This window comes from Eubalaena glacialis, chromosome 13 (genome assembly GCF_028564815.1).
Source record: "Eubalaena glacialis isolate mEubGla1 chromosome 13, mEubGla1.1.hap2.+ XY, whole genome shotgun sequence".
In the NCBI taxonomy this organism is placed as follows: domain Eukaryota; kingdom Metazoa; phylum Chordata; class Mammalia; order Artiodactyla; family Balaenidae; genus Eubalaena; species Eubalaena glacialis.
In genome coordinates, this window is record NC_083728.1 from 88,664,554 (window position 1) to 88,686,114 (window position 21,561).

Genomic DNA, 21,561 nt, shown 5'->3' on the forward strand with positions numbered 1-21,561 from the left:
CCCAGTTCACCAAAGTGAATGTCTCCCAATTGAATGGCCGCCACACGCCAGAAACTACCAGTGCCCTGCCCACCATCAGTGATGCGGTCCTCGTTGCCTCATGGTGAGTGGCCAGCTCCACAGTCCATTCTTACAGGACCACTCATGGTGCCACACATCAGATCAGGTTCCCTAAAGCAGAGCCTGAGACAAGGATTCAGAGTCATGTGATTTGTTGAGGGCGTGGAGGGGATGAGGGGACGGTACAGGAGCATGGATGTAGTCTAATAAAAGTCTAGCCTCAGCCTGATCCACAATGGGTGGGTCTGAAGCATAAACTGCACCAGTTTCCCACCTTGAGGCATGTGAATCAGCCCTTTGTACCCCCATATCAATCCGTCATTGGCTGGGGGGTGGGGAGGACAGCTAACTCCTGGATGGGGCAGCTCTGATCACCTGAGGGCAATTCCCTGAGTCTCCGGAGAACAGGGTGAGCCGCGAGTACTTGGCAGACAAAACTCAGAGCAGCTGGGGGATGGGTATGGCAGCCTGGTAAAGGGGATCTGGACCAGGTACCAGTGTACAGCACACACAGACAACAGGTATTTATTGGGTGTTTATTGTAAGCCAGGCAGTCAGCAGAAGCAGGACTTCGGTGGTGCCCAGAAGCACCTCTCCCTCTCTCTAGCAAACAGGATCAAGTTAACCCTCTTTTCCATGTCATCATCCTTCCCCCACAACCCCTACCCAGACCTTCCCACAGGCAGGGCTCACCAGACCAGGACCTCCCTGCATCTACTAATGTTTACTTTCAAATCCAGCTGCAACTCAAGGTGAAACTCCTTCTCTATGCCATTATCCTATGGGGGAAATCTATCTCCCGGGCAACTGGTAGTTGGTACATCTACTGCTTGGACAATTCTTGATTCAACTTGGTCCAATTCCTTCTATGGATATAGCTGCCCTCATTCTTGTGGGTAATAGAATAACCAGTCCACAGTCTGGCCCGTCTTCTCTTCTCTATTCCCCTAAGGTCCCGCTCCCCTCTCCCCAGGCTGTGACTGACCAACAGTTTCTCCTGAATTTACAAACTTAACTTCTCTTTCTACTAGCCAACCATGATGCCAGGAGAATCAAGACAAAACAAAAAGGTAGAGTGTGTTTCATGGAGAAGTTGTAGGTTGAATAAGGCAGCGAGAACACATACCATCCAGCCTCTGAACCTCAATTTTGCCAAAACAGAAATACCTTAAGTCAATTTCTTTTCAAAGGGTTTAATACTCAAGATGAGAACATTGCCTGGAGCATTCCAGTGTCTGGCATCACCACGTCTAGAAAAGGTTCATTGCTGAGGTACCAAAACCAAGGTCATGCTGAAGGGTTCTTTCTTTCACTGTGCTCTTCCCTGAATAGATAAGCTGTCAAACAAGGCAGAAACTACAAATGAAGCTTATTCCTACTGCATTTGTGAGGCTTTTCCCACTGTCAATGTTCTGAGAGTCGCATGAAGAATGAGTGCCATCTGAAGGTTTCCCTTCGTCCCCTGTATCCTTAGGTTCTCTCCTGTCTAGACTCTCAAGCTTGAAGATGCAAACGAACGCATTTCTCAAGGGAAAGGCAGCTATCTATCTGCTGTGGATGCTCCAGTGTCCTAAGTTCTAACTGAAGGATCTCAACAGATCCGTAGGTTTGATGGTTAAGTTGGAGGAGATGCTTGAAGTTGTTATTACATTCGTTATAGGAGTAGGGTTTGTCTTCAGCAAGGCTTCTCTAAAATCGTGTAAGAGCTGTTCTACAATAGAAACCTCTAGACACTTAAGGTATTTATGGGATCTGTCCTCTCGTGACTTCGCAGATGTTTAAAGAGGCTACAACTCCAACTGAAACTCATTCCGCATTCTTTACATTGAAAGGGTTTCTCACCAGTATGGATCCTCTGATGTTGATTAAGATGTGCCTTCAGAGCAAAGCCTCTGCCACATTCCTCACATTGATGGGCTTTCAGGTTGGAATAGCTTTTTGGATGTTGTTTTGTGTGGGAACACTGGCCAACGCTTTCTCTACACACATCCCATTTATAGGTTTTCTCTGCGGTATGAGTTCTGTAATGCTGAATGAGCTCTGAACTGTAATGAAAGGCTTTGCCACACACATCACACTTATAAGGCTGCTCTTGCAACTCAACCTTCTTATCCTCAATCACCGTTAAGTTCCAGCTGTACGCTTCCCCGCGGATGCTATTTTGTTCATTTTTCTGGCCCATGTGGAGGACCTGGTGTTCAATGAGGCTAACGTACTGAAAAAAGATTTCTCCACATTCATGACACTGATGGGATTTCTCTCTCGAGTGGAGCCTCAGATGCCCAGCAAGGTGTGACCGTCTCCCAAAGCCTTTCCCGCACTCGTTGCACTTAAAGGGCCTCTCCCCACTGTGCACACTCTGGTGCTGAACAAGGTGGGACCTCACTCTGAATGCTTTCCCACACAAGGGACAGGTGTAGGGCTTCTCCCCAGTGTGGACCCGCTGATGCTGAGTTAGGTGCACACGCTGATTGTAGCTCTTCCCACACTCGTCACACCTAAACGGTTTCTCCCCGGTGTGTATTCGCTGATGCTGGATAAGATGTGCACTCTGAATAAAGCTTTTCCCACATTCGTTACATTTATGCGGTCTCTCTCCGGTGGAGGACTTTTTGTGGACATACGTGACTTCGCTGAAATTCATCCTCTTTGAAGAGGGTTGTCCTAGTATCTCTTTCATGGGAATTCCCTGCTTTCTATCCAATTTGCCCTGGTGTTCATGGCCTTCTCCAAAATCTTGAACCTGAGAAACATTTCTTGGGATTATTCCTGTTGGTTCCATGTCTGCTTCTGAGAATTCTGAAATTTTCTTCTTAACATTCAATTTTGTATTCTTACTTCTTTTATCATTGCCTGAAAAGATAAAGAGGAAACACAAATGTTATCAGTTCTTTTACAGAAGAAAAATAAACTATCAGGCAAAAGAGGATAATCAAATGAAACTACGATGTAATAGGAGTAACAAAGGCAGGGTGATGGGTGCATGGACGTGCTTGATGCCAACAAATGAAAAGAACCTTTTGGTGTCTGTCCAGTGAAAAGAACAAAATGAAGAGAAAGCTTACTTGGGATGGTGGTAAGAATGACTGAGGTTAGGCAATCATAGGGGAAAGCCAGACACTTTTATTACATAGGAAAGAGAGAAGGGAATTCTGAAATGGGAGAGGAGGTAGGAAATGTGGAAGGGATCATTACCCCAACATGAGTCAGGGAGACAGAATGAGACAGGACAAAGATACACAAGTGGGGAGTTCCCTGGCAGTCCAGTGGTTAGGACTCCGTGCCTTCATTGCCGTGGGCCCAGGTTCAATCCCCTGTTCGGGGAACTAACATCCTGCAAGCTGCGTGGCAGCAGCCAAAAAACAATTTTTTAATAAAAAATAAATTTAAAAAATGAAGATACACAAGTGGCCAGTGAGAACTGACAAGAACTAGAATAAAGGAGTATGAAGAGGATACGGACTTGGAAGAATACCCGACTAGGAGCCAGGAAAAAAGAGAAATGAGCCAGTAGAACATATTGTCAATACGATGGGTGACACATCAACCTCTGCTCTATGCCCTTAGCCAACACCCCAGCTTCCTTTTCCCTCCCAGGGCACCCGACACTTCTTTGGGAATGCTCATCACCTTGAATGCTCCTCCCATCAGACCTTCAGCTCCACGAGGGCACAAACAGTGTCTGTTCTGCTTACTGCTGAATCCCAAGCACCTAGCACTGGAGGCGCTCAATAAATACAGCTGGATGAGCACACAAAGTATCCCTCCTTCGATCAAAAAAATGGGGGAAGTATTAACTAGGAAACTAGGCTGAAGAACAATTACAGGGAAGATATAAAAGATACTATTTTAAAGCAGTTGCTTCCCAGGTTCGGAGTGCTATTGGATGGATTTCCCCCAAGAGGCAGTCACCAAGGAGAATGGGATCAAACTGGCTGAGGAGACGGCTCAGCTCGACCCAGACCACAAAGACACCATGAGCTTCGTAAGCTTCTATTCCATGTTGGAAGAGGTGACAGCAGCTGTTGATGTGAATGACAAGTAGCTGGGCTTGGGGACACCAAAGGCATAATTTAAAAATAAACACTTTGGCCAGTCTTCGAGTTTTCTGAAGAATATTAATAAAAGCCTTTAAGTTCACAGCACAGTTTACAGTGATCTCATCCTTACAGAAGTCATGTGAGCCAATAAAAAAATAAGTACAAGCAGCCTGATTCATAACTAAATTACTGAAAATGAATACAGCAAAGAATTCTCTTCTGCTTACACAATTTGCTAAAAAAAAAAAAAAAAAAGTCTGATAGCCCTGGAAGAAATTTAGTACAACTGATACTCTCACATGTGGTATAATTGTTTTAAAAAGCAATTTGGCCATATGTATCAAGAACCATAAAAATGTCCTTGGCCTTTCATCCACTAGTCCCACTTCTGGGCATCTATTATAAGGAAATATTCCCAAGTATAGAACAAGGCATAAGCACAGTTATCAGGACAAAAGAGAAAAAAAATGAGAATTTCAGCTGGGGAACAGTTGAGTAGACCATGATGTTTCTACACAATGCCAGGTTGTCAAAAACAACAAACAGGAGGGCCAAGCCATGCTGGAAAATGTGTGTGTCTAATATTTGATTGTACCCTATGAGTAGCCCTATATAAAAAAGGCTTATAAAAAAAAATGGAAGCACACTAAGTAATAACAGTTCTATTAGTTAGGATGGTGGGATTATGGGTGATTTTTTTTCCCCTCCCACTTTCTTTCCCCCAAACTTCCGGTACAGTTGACCCTTGACCAACACGGGTTTGAACTGCAAAGGTCCGCTCGTATGCAGATATTTTTCAATAAATATGTACTACAGTCCTACACAACCCACAGTTGGTTGAATCCGAGGATGTGGAACAGCAATACGGAAGGCTGACTGTAAGGTTACATGTGGATTTTGGACTGCGAGGGGGTCAGCATCCCTCACCCCTCTGCTCTTCAAGGGTCAACCATACTATTATTACTTTATCATTTTAAAGTAAGTGAAATAACTAAATTGGGAAAAGGGGGAAGAGGGAAGAAGCATGTAAGAGAGCCAAAGTCCTCACTTACGAAATAGAAAGTCAACAGATAATGTCTAAAATTGATGCGTCAAGCAACAGCCGTATTATTTTAAAATGTGGAATTATCAGAAGAAACAGGTAAGATTGCTGAGAGCAGCACCTGTGGGGAAAGAGAAGTTGTGGGGATGGCGGGGAGGGCACAGAGTTTTGCCAACTAATCTGACAATTAATTAAGTACAAGTGATACAGACACAGAGAACAGGCTGGTGGTTGCCAAGGTGGAGGGGGTGGGGGAGGGACAGACCGGGAGGTTGGGATCGGCAGATGCAAACTATCATGCAGAGAACGGATAAACAGGGCCTACTGTAGAGCACAGAGAATTATATTCAATATCTTATGATAAACCATAATGGAAAAGAATATCAAAAAAAGAAGTATATATAAGTGTAACTGAATCTCCGCTGTACAGCAGTAATTAACACAACACTGTAAATCAACTATACTTCAGTAAAAAAATAAAAATTTTAAAAACCCCATAAAGTACGTGATAATAAAATAGACGGTAACTCTTTGTCCCTTCCTGCTACTGCTGCCAGGATCACCACCCATCTGTCCGATAGTTCTAAGCTGATAAGGCGATCTCTGCCTCCTTTACGCTCCGAAGACAAACTGCTCACACCTACATCTTTGGGATTTCCCTCTGAAGTGGCGCTTGAGGTGCTCGATCAGGTGGGAGTGGCGCCCGAAGCTCTTCCCGCACTCGGGGCAGCCGTAGGGCCTCTCCCCGCTGTGCACGCTGTGATGCTGGACCAGGTGTGAGCTGACGCGGAAGGCCTTCCCGCACACCTGGCACTTGTAAGGCTTCTCGCCGGTGTGCACGCGCTGGTGCTGGGTGAGATGCACGCGCTGGTTGTAGCTTTTCCCGCACTCCCCGCACTTAAAAGGTTTCTCTCCCGTGTGGATTCGCCGGTGCTGGATGAAGTTGGAGGCCTGAAGGAAAAATTTCCCGCAGTCGTTACATCGGTGCCCTCTCTCGCCGTTGGTGTTTGGCTTCCGGTTCACGTCTGTGATGGCGCCGAGATCTCTTTTCTGGGAGGGGGTCTGCCTTGACTTCCCCACGGGGGGGTTGACCTGCCACCTTTCTACCACGCTGTGAGGGTCGCTAACTCCTCCAAACTCTTGACTCGGGGGGACATTTCTTTCAGGGCTTCCTGAGGTCATCCAGGGCGATTCGGCTTCATCAGAAATCTGCTTTACTATGAGTTCCACATTGTCGTTCCTGGACTCGTAATCTGAGATAATAGAGGGAAAATGGAAACATTAGCTTATTCCCCGCATTCGGAAATAGCGGATAATTACATGAAACCAACACGTGCAAGCAAGGCGTGACTTTGTAAAGCCATCTGCAAAATGACTTCACAATACAGGGATGGGATGAAGAACGCTGAAGCAGGAAACTGAGGCAGGTTAGGGAAGACAGAGCCGGCAAGAATGGTTCAAGGGGATGAGACTGGGAGAGCAGTCATTCCGTTTAATGACGATCACATCCTCTGGGTACAGTACGTCCGTACAGTACCTGTTTGGGAACACCTGTGCCATGTCAACTGTTCTCAGTAAAATCTGATACTGGGTGATGCAGCTAACCCAGTCCTCACCTTCCTCTTCTTGTTTATTCATAGCCTGGAGAAGAAAGAGGATCTTTCTAGCTTTTTCAATCCCCAAAGAATCTCAGTTTGGCGTGAATTAGTCTAAAGGGGAAAAGGCGTTCCTTCTGTACCCAGAGAAGCCCTACAACTGTCCAGAGCTAGCTCACCACTCAGTGGTCACTGATGAACAGAGACATTTAAGAGGCTGCAATCGGTTCCCTGCGTCACTGGATCAGCAGCATGTATTTCACTCAGAACGCTGACATGTAATACAGTTTGCAAGGACAAACCTTCAGCAGTTAACAAAAAACAGGGAATGCTTTTTAAAGGATAGAGAGATAGATCATGGCCTACTGAGAACTTTCCAGTAAGGCTGTTTTGTAGAAAGAAAAGTAGTTTTCAAACATTACATAAAAATGGTATTAAGCACTAACGTTTGCAGAGCTTGTACTATGGACCAGGCACTACGCCTTCAAGTGCTTTTCAGTTTTATGGCATTTAACCCTTACAATGACCCTTTGAGAGAGATACTATTTCTATCCTTTTTTTGATATAGCGAGAAGTTGTAATTCTTGTACCATGAAGGCAACTTTAAATTTATTTTCTATTTTTACTTAATTTTCTTCCTAAAAAGGCATTTTAAGAGTGGAAACAAACATATAAACAAAAGAACTCTATCACAAAAGCAAACTTTTTAGATGTTTTTTCCTCCTGCATTTAACTAGGCAAGTAATCTCAGCTATCACAATATTTCTTTTTCTTTTATTCTCATTTACTTATGTCCACACATTTTATTCTTATTAGAGCTCTCTCCCATTCAGCAAGGCAAATAAGCTTATGGCTTTCTTTTTCCAGGGGCGAATTTGAAAAAAATCAGATGAGCTCCGTGTATCGCTTTGGGACTATTCACAATCGCCCTTTTCCAGAGAAGGTGATTATACAGGTTGATGTACCAGCTGGCTTACAGATTTGTTTTTTTCCTCTTTCCCCTCCCCTTCTCTGAGTACATGAGGAGCTTTCCGTTGATTCTCCTGGTTTATTTGCATGTTTGACAGAGAGCTGTGTTCCTTGTTCAACACTATGCCCGGCTGCTTAGTAATGCACTGGGGGCGGGGGGTGGGGAGGGAGTTGGTTCCAAAACACCCAATCAGCAGATTTGGTGCTTTGCAAATTCATGCTTTTCAACCTCACTGGTACCCCACACTGGCATCCTACATTTCTAAGGTTGGCTAGTTTCCCACTCATTCTTCTCAGCAGCTACATCAAAACGTCTTCATCGTGATCTCCAAGATAGATCACTGTATTTAAAAATAGAAGAGTGTTTTGGCACAAACTTGTCTACACACAGACTATGTCTAGAGATGCCATCAGGAAGCGTAACAGTCACTGCCTCTGTGCGGGAAACTGAGGGATTGAGGGTCAGGAGACTCACTTCTCACTTTAAACCCACTTAAACTATTCGGAGAATTTTTACCACGTGCGTGCGAACCAAAGTCCTCTCTGCACTCAAACCTCTGCTCCACTGCCCACCCCATCACCGGCTCACTCGCAACAGGTGACTCTATCTCCTATTTCAGGGAGAGTCTAAACTATCCAGTCAAGACCTCCTTGGACATCCTACAACCACAAGTGTCAGGGTGCTGGCAACCTGATTCTCCCGTCCTCCCCTTGCCTCACAGCGGAAGAGCTGGCCCTCCCCCTCACCAAGGTCAATCTTTCCTCCCGACCGGGCCTCACCAGGCCATTCTGTCTTCCAGGGACCTCCCTGCACCAATTATCTGCTCTTCCTCGCTCTAGCATTTCATACTCACTCCCCACCAGCTCTCGCCCAGTGACATTTCAGTGTGCTTAAAACTTTTCCCATTAACAAAGACAACATACAAAAACCACCCATCCATCTACACCAGGTACGCTGTCGGTGACCAGCCCTCTTTTGCTTTGCCTTCACAGACAATGTTCTTGAAAATTTATCTACAATAGCTTTCTCAAATTCTCTCCTGTGCAATCTTCCAAGAGACTGTCTCTTGTTCCCCAACATCCCAGCCACTCCACTGAAACGGCTGTCTCCATGATTCATTCACTAATTTTTAAAAATCTCACTTCTAAATTTGATGGATACTTTAAAAATCGTGACCATCTCTGATGCTGTTAGGAACCCACAGGATGAAAATTCTCTAATGTGGTCTTCCCAGAGAAGCTGAAGAGGCAGAAACCACTGAACATGTTCTTAGTGTAGAAGAGTTTACTCAAGTTGTAAAGATATTGTAAGAAAAAGATGAATAATGAGAAAAAAAAAATCAGGACTTCCCTGGCGGTCCAGTGGTTAAGACTCCGCGCTTCCACCGCAACGGGCGCGGGTTTGATCCCTGGGCTGGGAAGTTCCACATGCCGCGCGGTGCAGCCAAAAAGAGAAAAAATCAGAAAGTAACAATTCAAAACCCCTTGGAGAATGGTACAGAAAAACTGCGCAAGTTCTGCAACTCTGAAACCCATTAAATACCTATAAAGTAATTGAAAAAGATAAAACAATACTAATCAACTCAAATCAGACAAGAAAGGTATTTGAAATTAATTTTAAAAGAGAATGAAAAAAATTTGCATTAAATATGATAATATTTATACTACATAAATAATTCCTTGAGACCACCACTAAGATCCCGATAAATAAGCAGAGGGCATATGCAAATAAATCAAAGAAAACACAAATATATATCAATAGTAATAAAGGAAATGGAAAATTTAAGAGAGAAGTCAATTTTACTTTTTAAATAAAAGCCTGTGAGTGAACTAAACCCTTAACGATACAAACTGGGATAATGCTTTTCAAAAGAAATTTAGCATTATAGTATATGTATTCCATCTAAAGTCTACCAGCGTGCTTGACAGTGATTCTTCCAAAAGAATTCACTCAAAAGAAGATAAAATTCATAAGCTTCAAAATGTCTGCCACAGTGCTGAGATTTTTTACAATTGCTCCAGGCAGCACAATCAAATATTAGTTTCCAAGATCATAACTTAGAAATAGGTTCAAAATCTTATCTGGGGTGCAAAATTCAAGAAGGGATAAGACATGTAAAATGCAGATGCCAAGGCAAACATCATAAAACAAGTACCAGTGATGTGAGAATGGTAATAGAGTGAACAAGTTGCCACCCATGCGTGAGAGGAAAGGAAAAGAATGAATGCTATTGAGACACTGTAATAACTACTTCAATAAACAGTTATTCAGCAAAGTCTGAGACGCTTTCACAAATGAGAATTATTCAGTTAACAATGATTCAGTTTGTCAAGGAACAGAGTACAATCACTACTACAACTTTGTTAAGATCCAATCCTGTTAGTTTTAAGCTAAATATAACATTTGCTGGATTGCAAATACCATCCCCAAAGCATGATCAGTCCTCAGTCTTACTCTTATTATGATGGAGATAATCAGAATAAGCTGAATAAGAAAAAAAAAGAGAAGGGTGATTTACTCTTTCACAGACAAAATAAAATACGCAAAGTCACAGTGATTAAAACATACATGCTTTTACAGGATGTGCTATAAATATTCTTAATAACAAAATGAAGATGTCCTAATCCATGCAGACGAAATCATTCTTACCCATGGAAGTAATACTCCCATAATTCTCCTTCCTGTCATCCCTACAGAGGGACTTCTGGGACTGGTCCAAGTGTCCCCATTCCTCCAGGATGAAGGATACAGCCACGTCAGCCACATCTTCAATTTTCACCAACTTCTGAAACACGAGATCTCCACTAAATTCCCATTCCCTAGGTTCAAATTTGGAGCGAGGGGAGGAACTGGGAGCCTTAGGGAAAGAAAAAGGGGAGGGACTGTGCTTCACAGAGGATGGGGGAGCAGAACAGAAAAAGACAGAAAAGCACAAACCCAAGATGGGCCCGGTCTCTGGTTAAAGAGACAGAACCCTGACAAAGACGCAGGCTTAAGGCAGCTACTTGTCCAAAAACAGACGTGGGTCCTCAATGTGGGCACACGGACACCGGCTCACCTGGGACCCAGCTGAGAGAAGTGAGGCTGTCAGCTCCTGGCTGTCCTTCAGGGGAAGGGAGGGAACTTGGAGAGCAGGAAGGGCTGAGGGGGGGAGAAAAAGAGGTGTCAGTGAGAATCTCTCTACCCGGTTCCAATTGCCATCATGTTCCGCTTTTGCTCAAGAATCCACAATGGCGCCCTGTGGCATCAAGACCAAATTCTTCTGCTCAGCCGTCAAGACCCTCCACATTCTGGGCCCCCCACACCTACCCTATACTCACCCTTCCCCTGAAAAAAACTAGACTCCCTGTGTTGGTCAGGCTAATCCTGCTGCTGACTGGGGATGGTACCATTCCCCTATAAAGGATGCTCTCTGCTCTGCCCAGGTCAAACCTAGTCACCTCAAAGAACCTCCAAAGGCCCACTCTTCCGTGAAGCTGAAGCGCTGCCTAAAGCCCAGGGCTTCCCAAGCTCTAATTGCAAACAAATCACCTGGGGGTCTTGGTACAGGGCAGACTCTGCCTCAGTGGCTCCAGGGTGGCCCCCATATTCTGCATTTCTAACAAGCTCGAAGGTGATGCTGATGCTGCGGCTCTTTGGACCACACTTTGATCAGCAAGGCCTTAGTCCACATTCTCTCCCTTCAAAAAATGACTGCAGTTGGTTTATAGTCAGCCAACTAGCTTGTATTAAGTCTATTCTGTGTGGTCTAAGAATTGGCAGATAAAACAATTCTTGCCTTCCAAAACCTCACCATCTGATGGGGAGGGCAGACATGGAAGCTCTACTCCCAGCACAGGGTAAAGAGTATTATCCTCAAAGTTCACCCAAGTTCCTGCAGGAACACAGAGGCAGGGGCATCTACAGAGTGGAGAGCAGGAGGTGGGAGCACCCGGAAAGCCCTTCCACAGGAAGTGACTCTGGAAGCAGGGGTGGGGGGGGGTGAGGCGGGATGAGGGTGCTTTCTGGGTAGAGTGAATCGCATGCGCAAGGCCTGGAGGGTCTGGTCTGTAGATGCTAGTGAACATTTGACCCTCTGCTGTCACCTCTGCTCTCCTTTGTCCAAGATTCATGGTGCATCCGGATCTGTCTACATGCACCCTGACTTGGAGATCCACCTGGAATCAACCTTTAACACGACGATTTAGACCTTTCTATGGTGTCCCCGGTCCCAGAGATGTACGTGCATATGTAGCTTGCTTGTGTCCAAGGACTAGGAAGTAAGGAGCAAAGACCCAAAATAGAGGAGATGGTGGTTAGAAATGAAAGCCGGAAACAGACACGGGATCTGAACCCAGGAGTGTGGTTACAGTCGAAGTAAGACGTGAAAGAGAGGGATGAACATAGTCTATACACAAACAGTAATTATGTTCCAGTCACAGTTGGACTAATGAGAATAATGACATTCTAAATAATCCCACTTATTTTTTTTGAAGTTCCTGTGAAACCTGTTGTTTCTAACTTTTAAGTAAACAACTTTGGCCCTCTCAAGCTCAAATGAGTCCCAGAGACGGAAAGCCAGCTCTCGGTGCCATCAAAGGCATGAAGGATGCAGCATCTTCCAGGGTGTAAAACAAACAAACCAACCCAGTATTTTTTTTGTTGGAATAAGCAAACTGGCCAGGGCCTGGCTGACAGGGCAGAGAAGAGAAGCAGCACTGAGCGAGCAAAGACGAGCAGCCTGATCTGACGAGACTCCGCGTGTGAAGGGAAGATGACAGTGCAGAGGGGGACGCGGTTCTGTGCTGGGAGAGCCTGGAGGTAAAGCAGGCAGCACAGCTCAGTACGCGGTAAACGTGCAGAGTTACGGCCAGACTGCTTGGGGTAACATCCCAGCTCTGTCGTGTAACAGCTTTGGGACTTTGAACAAATTATTTCACCTCTGAGGGCCTCAGCTTCTTAATTTCTAATATGAGAGTAACAATAATACCTAGTCCATGGGGTTAGTGTGGGCATTAACCCTTGGAATGCCAGCTAGGTCTACTAGATACAATTTTGGGTTTGGGGGTTCTCTTTTTTTGGACAGTTTCAACTATTTTTAAAGACTGGAATGACATGACTTTTATTCTTTTAGAGGTCTTCTGAAGAACAAAAAGAAAATGTTAGTATTATTAAAAAATAAAAGAAAACTCTATCTTGTAATTTCCATACGGATCCATTGGACCTTTTTACAAATCTAGGATACATTTTGGGATCTGAATGATCTTCTATCTCCTGTACCATGAAGTACTCTTCTAGTTCATCATCCTAGGAATTATTTCAGTTTTACTAATTATTCATTAATGAGTCTTACTGTTAACACGAAAAGACTGAAATTGTAAGAAAATGGGAGAATAAAAGAAATATTCAGGATCAGGCAATAGTGAAATAAACCATTATTCTTCACTGTTCTCAAAGTATTAAATACATTCCCCAGAGTTTTGCATCATCTTCAAGAAGGTTTAAGGCTGTTGACACCTGTTTTTAGCTTTCACTGACCATAGCAGAGAATTCAGAATTTCTTACTTTCCACCCACCCATATCGACAAAGAGAAGAAAATGTGCCGTGGAAGACGTTTCACTATCAGTAGGTGAAGGAGAAGATGACACAGAGAGCAGTGTGCTAAAGACAGTATGAAACTGAAGGCATAGGAGAAAGCTGACAGAGTCTGCCAATGACAATATCCTAGATGAATCTTCTCACACTCAAGAATCAATGATAAACGCTACATTTCTAATTCCAAAAAGGAGCTATGACACCTTATCCGATCATTCAACAGGAAGGACTTCATCACGCAATATTTTGCAACAAGATTCTGGACCATCCCATCTTGCTAAAATGACATATTCATTTCGCTAAAGGGGTGGTATTGAGTGACAGTATTCTTTCACTTTTTTATGATTTTTATATTATCAAAACATACTTGATACAAAGAGGTTTAATTCTTACTAAAGTTCAAGATTTATTTTTCATTATCTTTTGATTCTTCTGTAAGTATTCATAAAATGACTTAAAAATATTTTTAAAAAAAATAGAAAGGACCCATTGGCCCCAGATGTTAAATGGTGAAGACTGTTTTTCCCGGTACTACACTGAGGGTTAAATGAGTTCATACAGGTAAAGCAGCTTAGAACAGCTCCTGACACATAGTAAACACCACATAAGTAATAGTCACTGTTAGCACAGTGAAAGGAAAGCTGGAAAAGCTTAGAGCAGTGGCACTTCAAGGCCGACCACTAAGAGGAGCCTGGGAGAAAGGCTGGGGCCAAACAGGAAATTCGAGTTCACAATTCCTTCTCCGCATTCCGAAATCCCAAAGCTTTAAATACCAAAAGTTTTTTTTTTTTCATTAAGTTGGCCATTGAACTAATTTGACAGCAAAACCTGACCAGAACTGATATGAAGCTATTTGAAGTTTTTATTTAATCCACTTACTGTAACTAGGCATACATTTCGCTGCCGAAATATTAAATTAATGTGTGATTCTGGGGTCACACTTCAAATCCTGATGGTAGTGCACTGTATGTAAATCAGATCATCTTACTAAATCTGAAAAATTCTAAATTCTAAAATATATCTGATAGCAAGAGTTTCCGATTAGGGATATTAGACTTGTGGACATATATCATCATAAATGAGATACTCAGCTGCGTACTTTTCTTCCTTGATGTATCTCATACAGGTTAATAACAGTGAGGGCAAGAAGGAGGGAAGGAGAGAAAGAGAGAACAGACGCTCTAAAGGTCCTCGTGAAGCATGGCTTAAAATCAGATTTCACATGAATGGCTGAACAGCCAGAAGTGCAGTGAGGAACTGGAGAGCTTTGTCTACCTGAGCCTTAGGACAACAAAATGAATGAGGTAGAGCTGGAAAACTGTTGCAAAACCATGATAATACTTTTGTAAAAGACTTCTGTACATCTTTTAACAGTACCTGTACTTAGAGTTGTCGTCATCTGCAGCATAGCTCTCGAAGGACACTGGTTATTGCAACGACTCCTAGCCAGCCTTCGAGCTGACCAGGGACCCGATTCCAGGCCCCCACCCCTTCCCAACCTCCAGATCCGCTGACTGCGGAGAGGCTGCCCAGCCCCAGGTCTCTACAGATACCGCTTACCCACACGGCCAGGGAGCCCACATCCGTTCCACTGAAGCCCAGATCCTCACCGTTTTCCTCCAGAAGATGAGGCCTCTGCGGCTCGTGTTCAGGCTGCGGGTCCACGGGCAGGAGCTGGTGACTGAAGGACTCGGGCCCGGCTCCAGGCGGCACGACCTTCGGAGGAAGCACTTCAGCGCACGCCACGATCTGACAACCACAATCACACCAATCAGCACGTTACAGGAGAGGCTATGAAGGAACCCAGCAAGGTCACGTTACTCTTTCATTCACTCCTTGGCCAAGTGTTTCACGTGCATCTACAACGAGCCAGGACTAATTACCCAGTTGCTGCATAAACACGTTGTAGTTGAAGACGACTTCTATTAGACATACCGACACAGCACTAAATACAGTTACAAACTGTGTTATATGTGAAAAAGGAGAAGAAAGTGGTGCCATGAGGCAGAACAGATGAGACTTACTTTAGACTGGGTGGCCAAGGAAGGCTCTTCTGAGGAAGTGTCACTGAAGTCAACACGTAGAAGAGGAAAGAAGCCAGTTAGGGGGAAAGTCAGGAGTGTCCCAGGCAGACAGAATGACATAAGCAAAGACCCTCAGGCAGAAAGCCGGTGTGGGCCAAGTTTAGTGAAGTGGGGAGAGAGTGAGAAACGAGCTTGGAAAGGTCAACACAGGACGCAGGAAGTCACCCTCGAAGCCCCAGACGACCAGGTTCAAGTAGGACAGACCAACCACAAGAGCGGTGTGTCTCCGTCTTTCTGCTCTTTGTTCTTGCACAGCCCTAGGGTACACAACCAGTCTCTAAAATCTGCCTCTTCTGGAAGGTACTAGCTCAGTGCCATCCTAGCAGGTAATAAGATCCGGCTTTGAGATAGAATTGCCCTCCCCCCCCCCCAACCCCGCCGCCGTCCCGTATGTTTCAAAGCACTTTCCGTTTTAACTCTCCCAGTACTGGCAAAACGTGGCACAGGAGTGTTACATTAAGAGGCGGCGGCAACACAGTTGTGGCAAATATGACTCTGCACGCAAGTGTGTGTGTCCTTGTGGACCTGCTCAGGACAAGAGTTAAGATGATGCCAAGTACGTCAAAGGGCCCCTGGGCAACGAAGAAGCAAAGCAGCCCTTGAGGACCCCTGAGAGTAGGACAGAGAAACCAAGAAGGAGGGGCAGAGGATAAAGCCTGGGAAAAGGCTTGCTAGAGACAAGAACTACCTGGAGATAAAGGTGAGAAACAATGCCAGGGATACAGAGGGCAGGCAGAGAGACAGGCAAACACAGTGAGCTGTGCAGGCCCTCAGGAAAACCCCCCTCTCTGGGCCTCAGATCCCTGACCTACCATCAAGAAATGATCTCCGTGCTCCTTCCACAGATGGGGTGCATATCCCAATGACAGGGGTCAATGCGTAATATCTGCTGTAAGCCATCCATTTAAAAATGCTTTCTGTTTTAAACTATGATTTTGAATATTTATTACCATAAAAAAGTAGGGAAAGGTTTGTCCGCTAATGTCCCAAAAAGGTTTGAAAAAGGAATAACCAGATGGCACCAGGCACCTTTACTTCCTGTCCTGACAGAAGCAATAGAAAGGTTCAAACACTCCGGTCTGCAAGACAATCATTCAGCTCAGCTGCAGGGTCTGGCGGCGGGTTCCCAGCAACTCCCTCTGCTGTCCCCTTGCCTCATGGAGTGAGCTAGCCCAGCTGCAGAGCCTGAGGGTGTTCTGGAGTATTGAAGTACCCCTGACCCAGAGGGGAAGAATAATGAGACTGGTACCTTACACTGAAGGGCAATGGCTCTGAAGAATGAGGGAAATTCTCTAACTAGCTTCAAAGTCTTGTACACCTAGGATCCCATGATTTTTGTTTCTTTGCTATAAAAAAAAAAAAAAAAAATTAAAGTTTCAGAAATGTGAGCCTAGCAACAAGAGGGAGGTAGACAGAGTCATGTGATAAATGAGTAAGAAAGGACAAGAAGACGTAACAATGTAAAGATACGGAACCTCCCTAAATTAACATCCGATTTCATGCAATCCCAGCAAAAAATACCGACAGGATTTTTGGGGTGGTAGAAGCTAAATAATTCTAAAGTTCATATGGAAAAAAGAAAATATTGAAAAAAAAATTTGGAAGGGGGAGGGCAGACCTATTGACCAAAACACTTTACATAACTCAGATAATTGAAATACTGATATGTAAACAGACAGTAAGATCAATCAAATAGAATAAAAAGACCAGAAATGGACCCAAATACATGTACAAATCTGGTATGTAATAAAGATGGCATTTGAATCAGAGAAGGAAAAAAAGGGATTGCTGTATAAGTTGCTGGGGCAACTGGATAGACATCTGGGAAAAAAATTAAGCTATAACCACACCAAACACCCTACACCAAAATGAATTCCAGATGGATCTATCATTTAAAGGGTAAAACAAAAACAACAACAACCATAACAAAAATGTGGAGAAGAAACGATAAGTTTCTTATAATACTGGAGTGGAGAGGGCCTTTCTAATTATGGCACAATTCCCAGAAACCATAAATTACAAGATTCAAACTGACTGCATAAAAATAAAACAACACGGCAAAGCAAAAATCTCCATAAGCAAAGACAAACAACAAAACGGGAAAATAACTCTTGCAACTCAGATGGCAGACACAGTGCTTACTTTTTCTAACAGGTTAATATAAACAGATAGGTCCCAGAAAAGGGTATATGCACAGCCTTTTAAAATATGTACAGTGATCAAACTCACTCATAATAAGAAAAATGCATATTAAAATTGCACAGAAATACTGCATCTTTCAGATTGACAGCAATCAAAAAGTTGGATAACATCATGTTATCAGGCTGCAAGCAAAAAATTTCTCTCATACATGGCTGTTGGGAATATAAACTGGTATAACCTCTGCAGACAGCAATCTGTCAACAGCTGTCCAAACTACAAATGCAAGGCGTACGGGCTCTGAGCCAACAATTTGACTTCTAAGCTTTGATTTTACAACTAATGATGTATATAAAGGATATTCATTGCAGCAAAGTCTGTTGCAGTAAAGATTCAGAAACAATCTAAAGGAACAACGTAAATGGCCTTCGACAGGAGTTAAATTATGGTACATCCATACAATGGAACACAATGCAGTTTCAAAGAGTGAGGCAGCTCTCTTTGCACGAACATAGAACAAGCCAGGATATACTATAAGAAAAAAAGCAAGAGGCAGAAGTGCACAGTGATGTAAAAACATCTGTGTTTTTTTAAAACAAGTTATACACATATACTCTAATATACACAGAATACAGTGTATCTCTATAAGGATAGACAAGTATCATGGGACAATGGTTGCCTCTGGTGAGGAGAACTCAGGCGGCTGGGGAATTAGGGGTGGGAGGGACACTTACTTTTCATTACAACCTTATGTACCTTTTGAATTTTGTACTATGTCACCACTCAAAAAATAAATACAGTAATTTAAAATAGAAATAAAATCGCAGACTGTCTTCTCCAGATTAACAAACTGCATACTGCTTCTCTTTGCTGAAGTGGCAGGAAATCTCCACAGTGCACCTAATCCCAGGAGAACAAAAGAAGATGAATGAAGCACCAGGGCGCCCAGGATCTCACCCCTGCTCAGCAGCTCCTCAACTCTCTTCCTCTCCTTCCTCATTGCCCGAAGGTCTCCTCTTTCACTCACCTGTTGTCTGCGTTCCTCTAGTTCTCTTTGTATATTTTCTACCACGGCCACAGCCTCTTCTCCGTTTTCCGGGTGATGTTCTCTCACCCAGGTCTGGAACTCTTCAGGCAGGATGGTCAGGAACTGCTCCAGCACCAGCAGCTCCAGGATCTGCTCCTTGGTGTGCAGCTCGGGCCGCAGCCACTCACAGCAGAGCACCCGGAGCTGGCTGAGGGCCTCCCGAGGGCCTGACGCTTCATGGTACTGGAAGTGCTTGAAGCGCTGGTAGAAAGTCTCAAACACGGGCGGATTGTACTCCCGCATCCAGGTGCAATCTTCTTCTTCCACCTTCACTATCAGAAGGTCTTCTTGCTCTGGTGAAGTCTCCGCGGGAGGGTCTAAGTCTATAACTTCCCCAGATCCTGTCATTATCATTCCAACTCAGAGGGATCTCTCTCCAGGTAAGCTGGGTTACACCGACCAAACTTGTTTCCTGCTCTTTGAGATCTTCTGAAGGACGCTTTCCTTAGCGTGCAACCTACTGATATATTGGAAATCGTTATTAGCAAACAGATGACAAAGAGGTCATCTATCCTAAAGATGATCACTCAACAGAGTAATTTCCTTAAGAATTACAAGACAGCCATCACTCCACCCACAAAATAATGACCACCGGAGAATATTTCCAACATTTAAAAAGTGTAAAGGAGAGCAATAAAACTCTGACGTACGGCCTCATGAAATATAATTTTTGTGGTGAAGAACATTAAATTTCATGTAAATAAGACGAGACTTACTAACTAGGCCAGACGCAGCCTCTCCTTCTCTCTACCACAAGCCAAACTTAAGTCTGAACAGAGGTCAAAAACATTACAATGGTCAAAATTGGTCCTCTCCCTCAAGCCCTAAGAGGTTGACAGACCAACAGGAGACTTCATGGGTCCCGAAGAGAACCAAGGTTTTAAGTACAGATTTTGCACCTGGATTGCCCACAATCGCTCCTGACCCCGATCCACGGAAACCGGCCCGGTCAAGGTTAGGGACAGGACCCTCGTCTGTATACAAAGGCCATTCCCTTTCCTCAAGGCCACAGTCCCGGGGAGCTCCCCTGGAAGACCAAGCTCCAGCAGCCAAGGCTGGGAATACGGGTTTCTTCTTACAAACAGAGAGAAAGCCGAAGCCGACACTTCACAACATTTCTTCGCCGGAAGTAAGCAAGTCCAAGCTTTCCCTGACCGGCGGGTAGAGCCATAAATCCCACCCCCGAGAGCACTTCCGAGTCCTCTCTAGGAACCCCGGAGGTCCTCGCCTCGCCGCAGGAGGAAAGTGCCCGCCCCAGGCCCCGCCTCAGAGGGGCTGTGGGCCAACCGGCGGGGAGATGAGGCGCCGGCCCGGGATCCCAGTCCAACCTCCAGTAACGCGGCCATTCCCCGCCCACCGAGCCGCAAGTACAACAACGCTAGAGCCGGGGAGAAAACCCAGCCACCCTCTTCCCCACCCAACCCCACAGCCATTTAAACAGCCCGAGCCCGTCCCTTTTCTTAGCGTGGGGGCAGGGAGCGGGGTCTTAGGTGTCCGGAGCGCTTGATAAGACAACAGTTGCTAGTGTCTGATTGGCCGTGGAACTTGCGCTCCCTCACCCCCAACGCTCTGTGCCCCAGTTCGAAGTACGTCCGTACCTTTCTGCGAGCCCGCAACCCTCACTTCTCTTTAATGGACTCTTCGGTTTCTTCACCTGAATCCTCGCCACTCCCCTCACCCCGTCTCCAGACACACCCACCGCTTTACCACCGCCGTCAGCTCAGGCGGCCGAAACCTCTGATGTCAGACCCTAGAGTCCCCAACGGCTCCGGGGACTACATCTCCAAGGAAGCCCCGCGCGGGCCGCGCCCTCCAGCCAATAGGGCCGTGACTCTTTTCGCAGCCTCAGTCTTGCGGGCCTATCAGAATGCGGGAGAGCAGGGAGGCGTTTCCTCGGCGCCTCCAGTGGAAGGCTGAGCTTGTCGGGAGAGAGTCCCCCCTCCGGGCTGGGGAGAGTGGGGGCTGAAGCGCTGCATCCTTGCAAAGTGATAGGAGCCGTCTATTCAGGGCCTCTCTAGCCAAGGGGATCCCATCCTTTTTTTTTTTTTTTTAACGACGACGTCTGCATTTATTGGGTAGGAGGGCCGGGTGCTGGGATTTGAGGTTCATAGTAACTCCGAAGCCAACAGGTTGCAGCAAGAGGAGCCGCGAAGCACAGATTTTCACTAGAGATAAGCAACTTACCCTCTCGGGATCCCATCTTTAGTAGTCTCATTTTTGTATCCGTTTGCAAAGCTCTTCGACAGGCACAAGAGTCACTGTCTTACAAGTGACGAAGATGAATGAGGCTCACCGACTCCACTCTGAGTGGCATATATCCTTGGATACTCCAGGCGTTATTTTTTTAGCGTATGTTGTGAATTTTCACTCAAATCAGGGATGGAGTTTTGAGAATGCCTTGCTCGCGCCGTGGTCTACCTTATGGGAATGAAGAAATGCAGAAAATCCCCTACTATCTCCAGAGAGACCTGGAGACGCTTAAATTGACACTGCGGTATGTTTGGTGCAATGTAGTATCTGTATTTCCCTTTTTACATTTAGAATCGTCAAAAGTTCAGACAAAAAAAAAAAGTAAAACCAATGAATCACTGAAGTGGTAATTAGTAAAAGTTTATTGTGCACACATCAAAAAGACAGCGGGCTTCCCTGGTGGCGCAGTGGTTGAGAATCTGCCTGCCATTGCAGGGGACACGGGTTCGAGCCCTGGTCTGGGAAGATCCCACATGCCGCGGAGCAACTAGGCCCGTGAGCCACAACTACTGAGCCTGCGTGTCTGGAGCCTGTGCTCCGCAACAAGAGAGGCCGCGATAGTGAGAGGCCCGCGCACCGCGATGAAGAGTGGCCCCCGCTTGCCACAACTAGAGAAAGCCCTCGCACAGAAACGAAGACCCAACACAGCCAAAAAATAATTAATTAATTAATTAAAAAAAAAAAAAAAAAAGACAGCAAACTGGGAGCACTCAAACCAA

General features: G+C 45.0%; 1 protein-coding gene across 5 annotated transcripts; it reads right to left on the reverse strand.

Annotated features, from left to right (window-relative positions):
• Nucleotides 1-582: 582 nt before the first annotated feature.
• Nucleotides 583-20,267, reverse strand: ZKSCAN5 (zinc finger with KRAB and SCAN domains 5). 5 transcript variants are annotated; one of them, XM_061209324.1, is made up of 7 exons: nucleotides 20,191-20,267; nucleotides 18,533-19,052; nucleotides 14,893-15,031; nucleotides 10,766-10,848; nucleotides 10,357-10,489; nucleotides 5,787-6,395; nucleotides 583-2,913 (listed from the first exon to the last, which is right to left on the reverse strand). In XM_061209324.1, exons 2-7 carry the CDS (start codon nucleotides 18,944-18,946, stop codon nucleotides 1,787-1,789), a joined length of 2,505 nt encoding a protein of 834 aa, XP_061065307.1. In that variant the 5' UTR covers nucleotides 18,947-19,052; nucleotides 20,191-20,267; the 3' UTR covers nucleotides 583-1,786. The 5 variants fall into 5 exon arrangements, with proteins under 5 accessions (XP_061065307.1, XP_061065304.1, XP_061065305.1 ...); XM_061209321.1 differs by having other exon boundaries at nucleotides 10,357-10,492; XM_061209322.1 differs by lacking the exon at nucleotides 20,191-20,267 and adding an exon at nucleotides 19,492-19,707 and having other exon boundaries at nucleotides 10,357-10,492; nucleotides 18,533-19,049.
• Between the last annotated feature and the right edge of the window lie 1,294 nt (nucleotides 20,268-21,561).

What these genes read in the sequence shown, in the direction of transcription:
- ZKSCAN5 (XM_061209321.1), bottom strand. Translation starts at nt 18,946, where the DNA reads ATGATAATGACAGGATCTGGGGAAGTTATAGACTTAGACCCTCCCGCG. An exon ending in TTCTCTCAGCTGGGTCCCAG is followed by an intron (nt 10,493 to 10,765) that starts GTGAGCCGGTGT and finishes CTCGTGTTTCAG; the next exon opens with AAGTTGGTGAAAATTGAAGA. An exon ending in CAGAGGGAAATCCCAAAGAT is followed by an intron (nt 2,914 to 5,786) that starts GTAGGTGTGAGC and finishes TTATCTTTTCAG; the next exon opens with GCAATGATAAAAGAAGTAAG.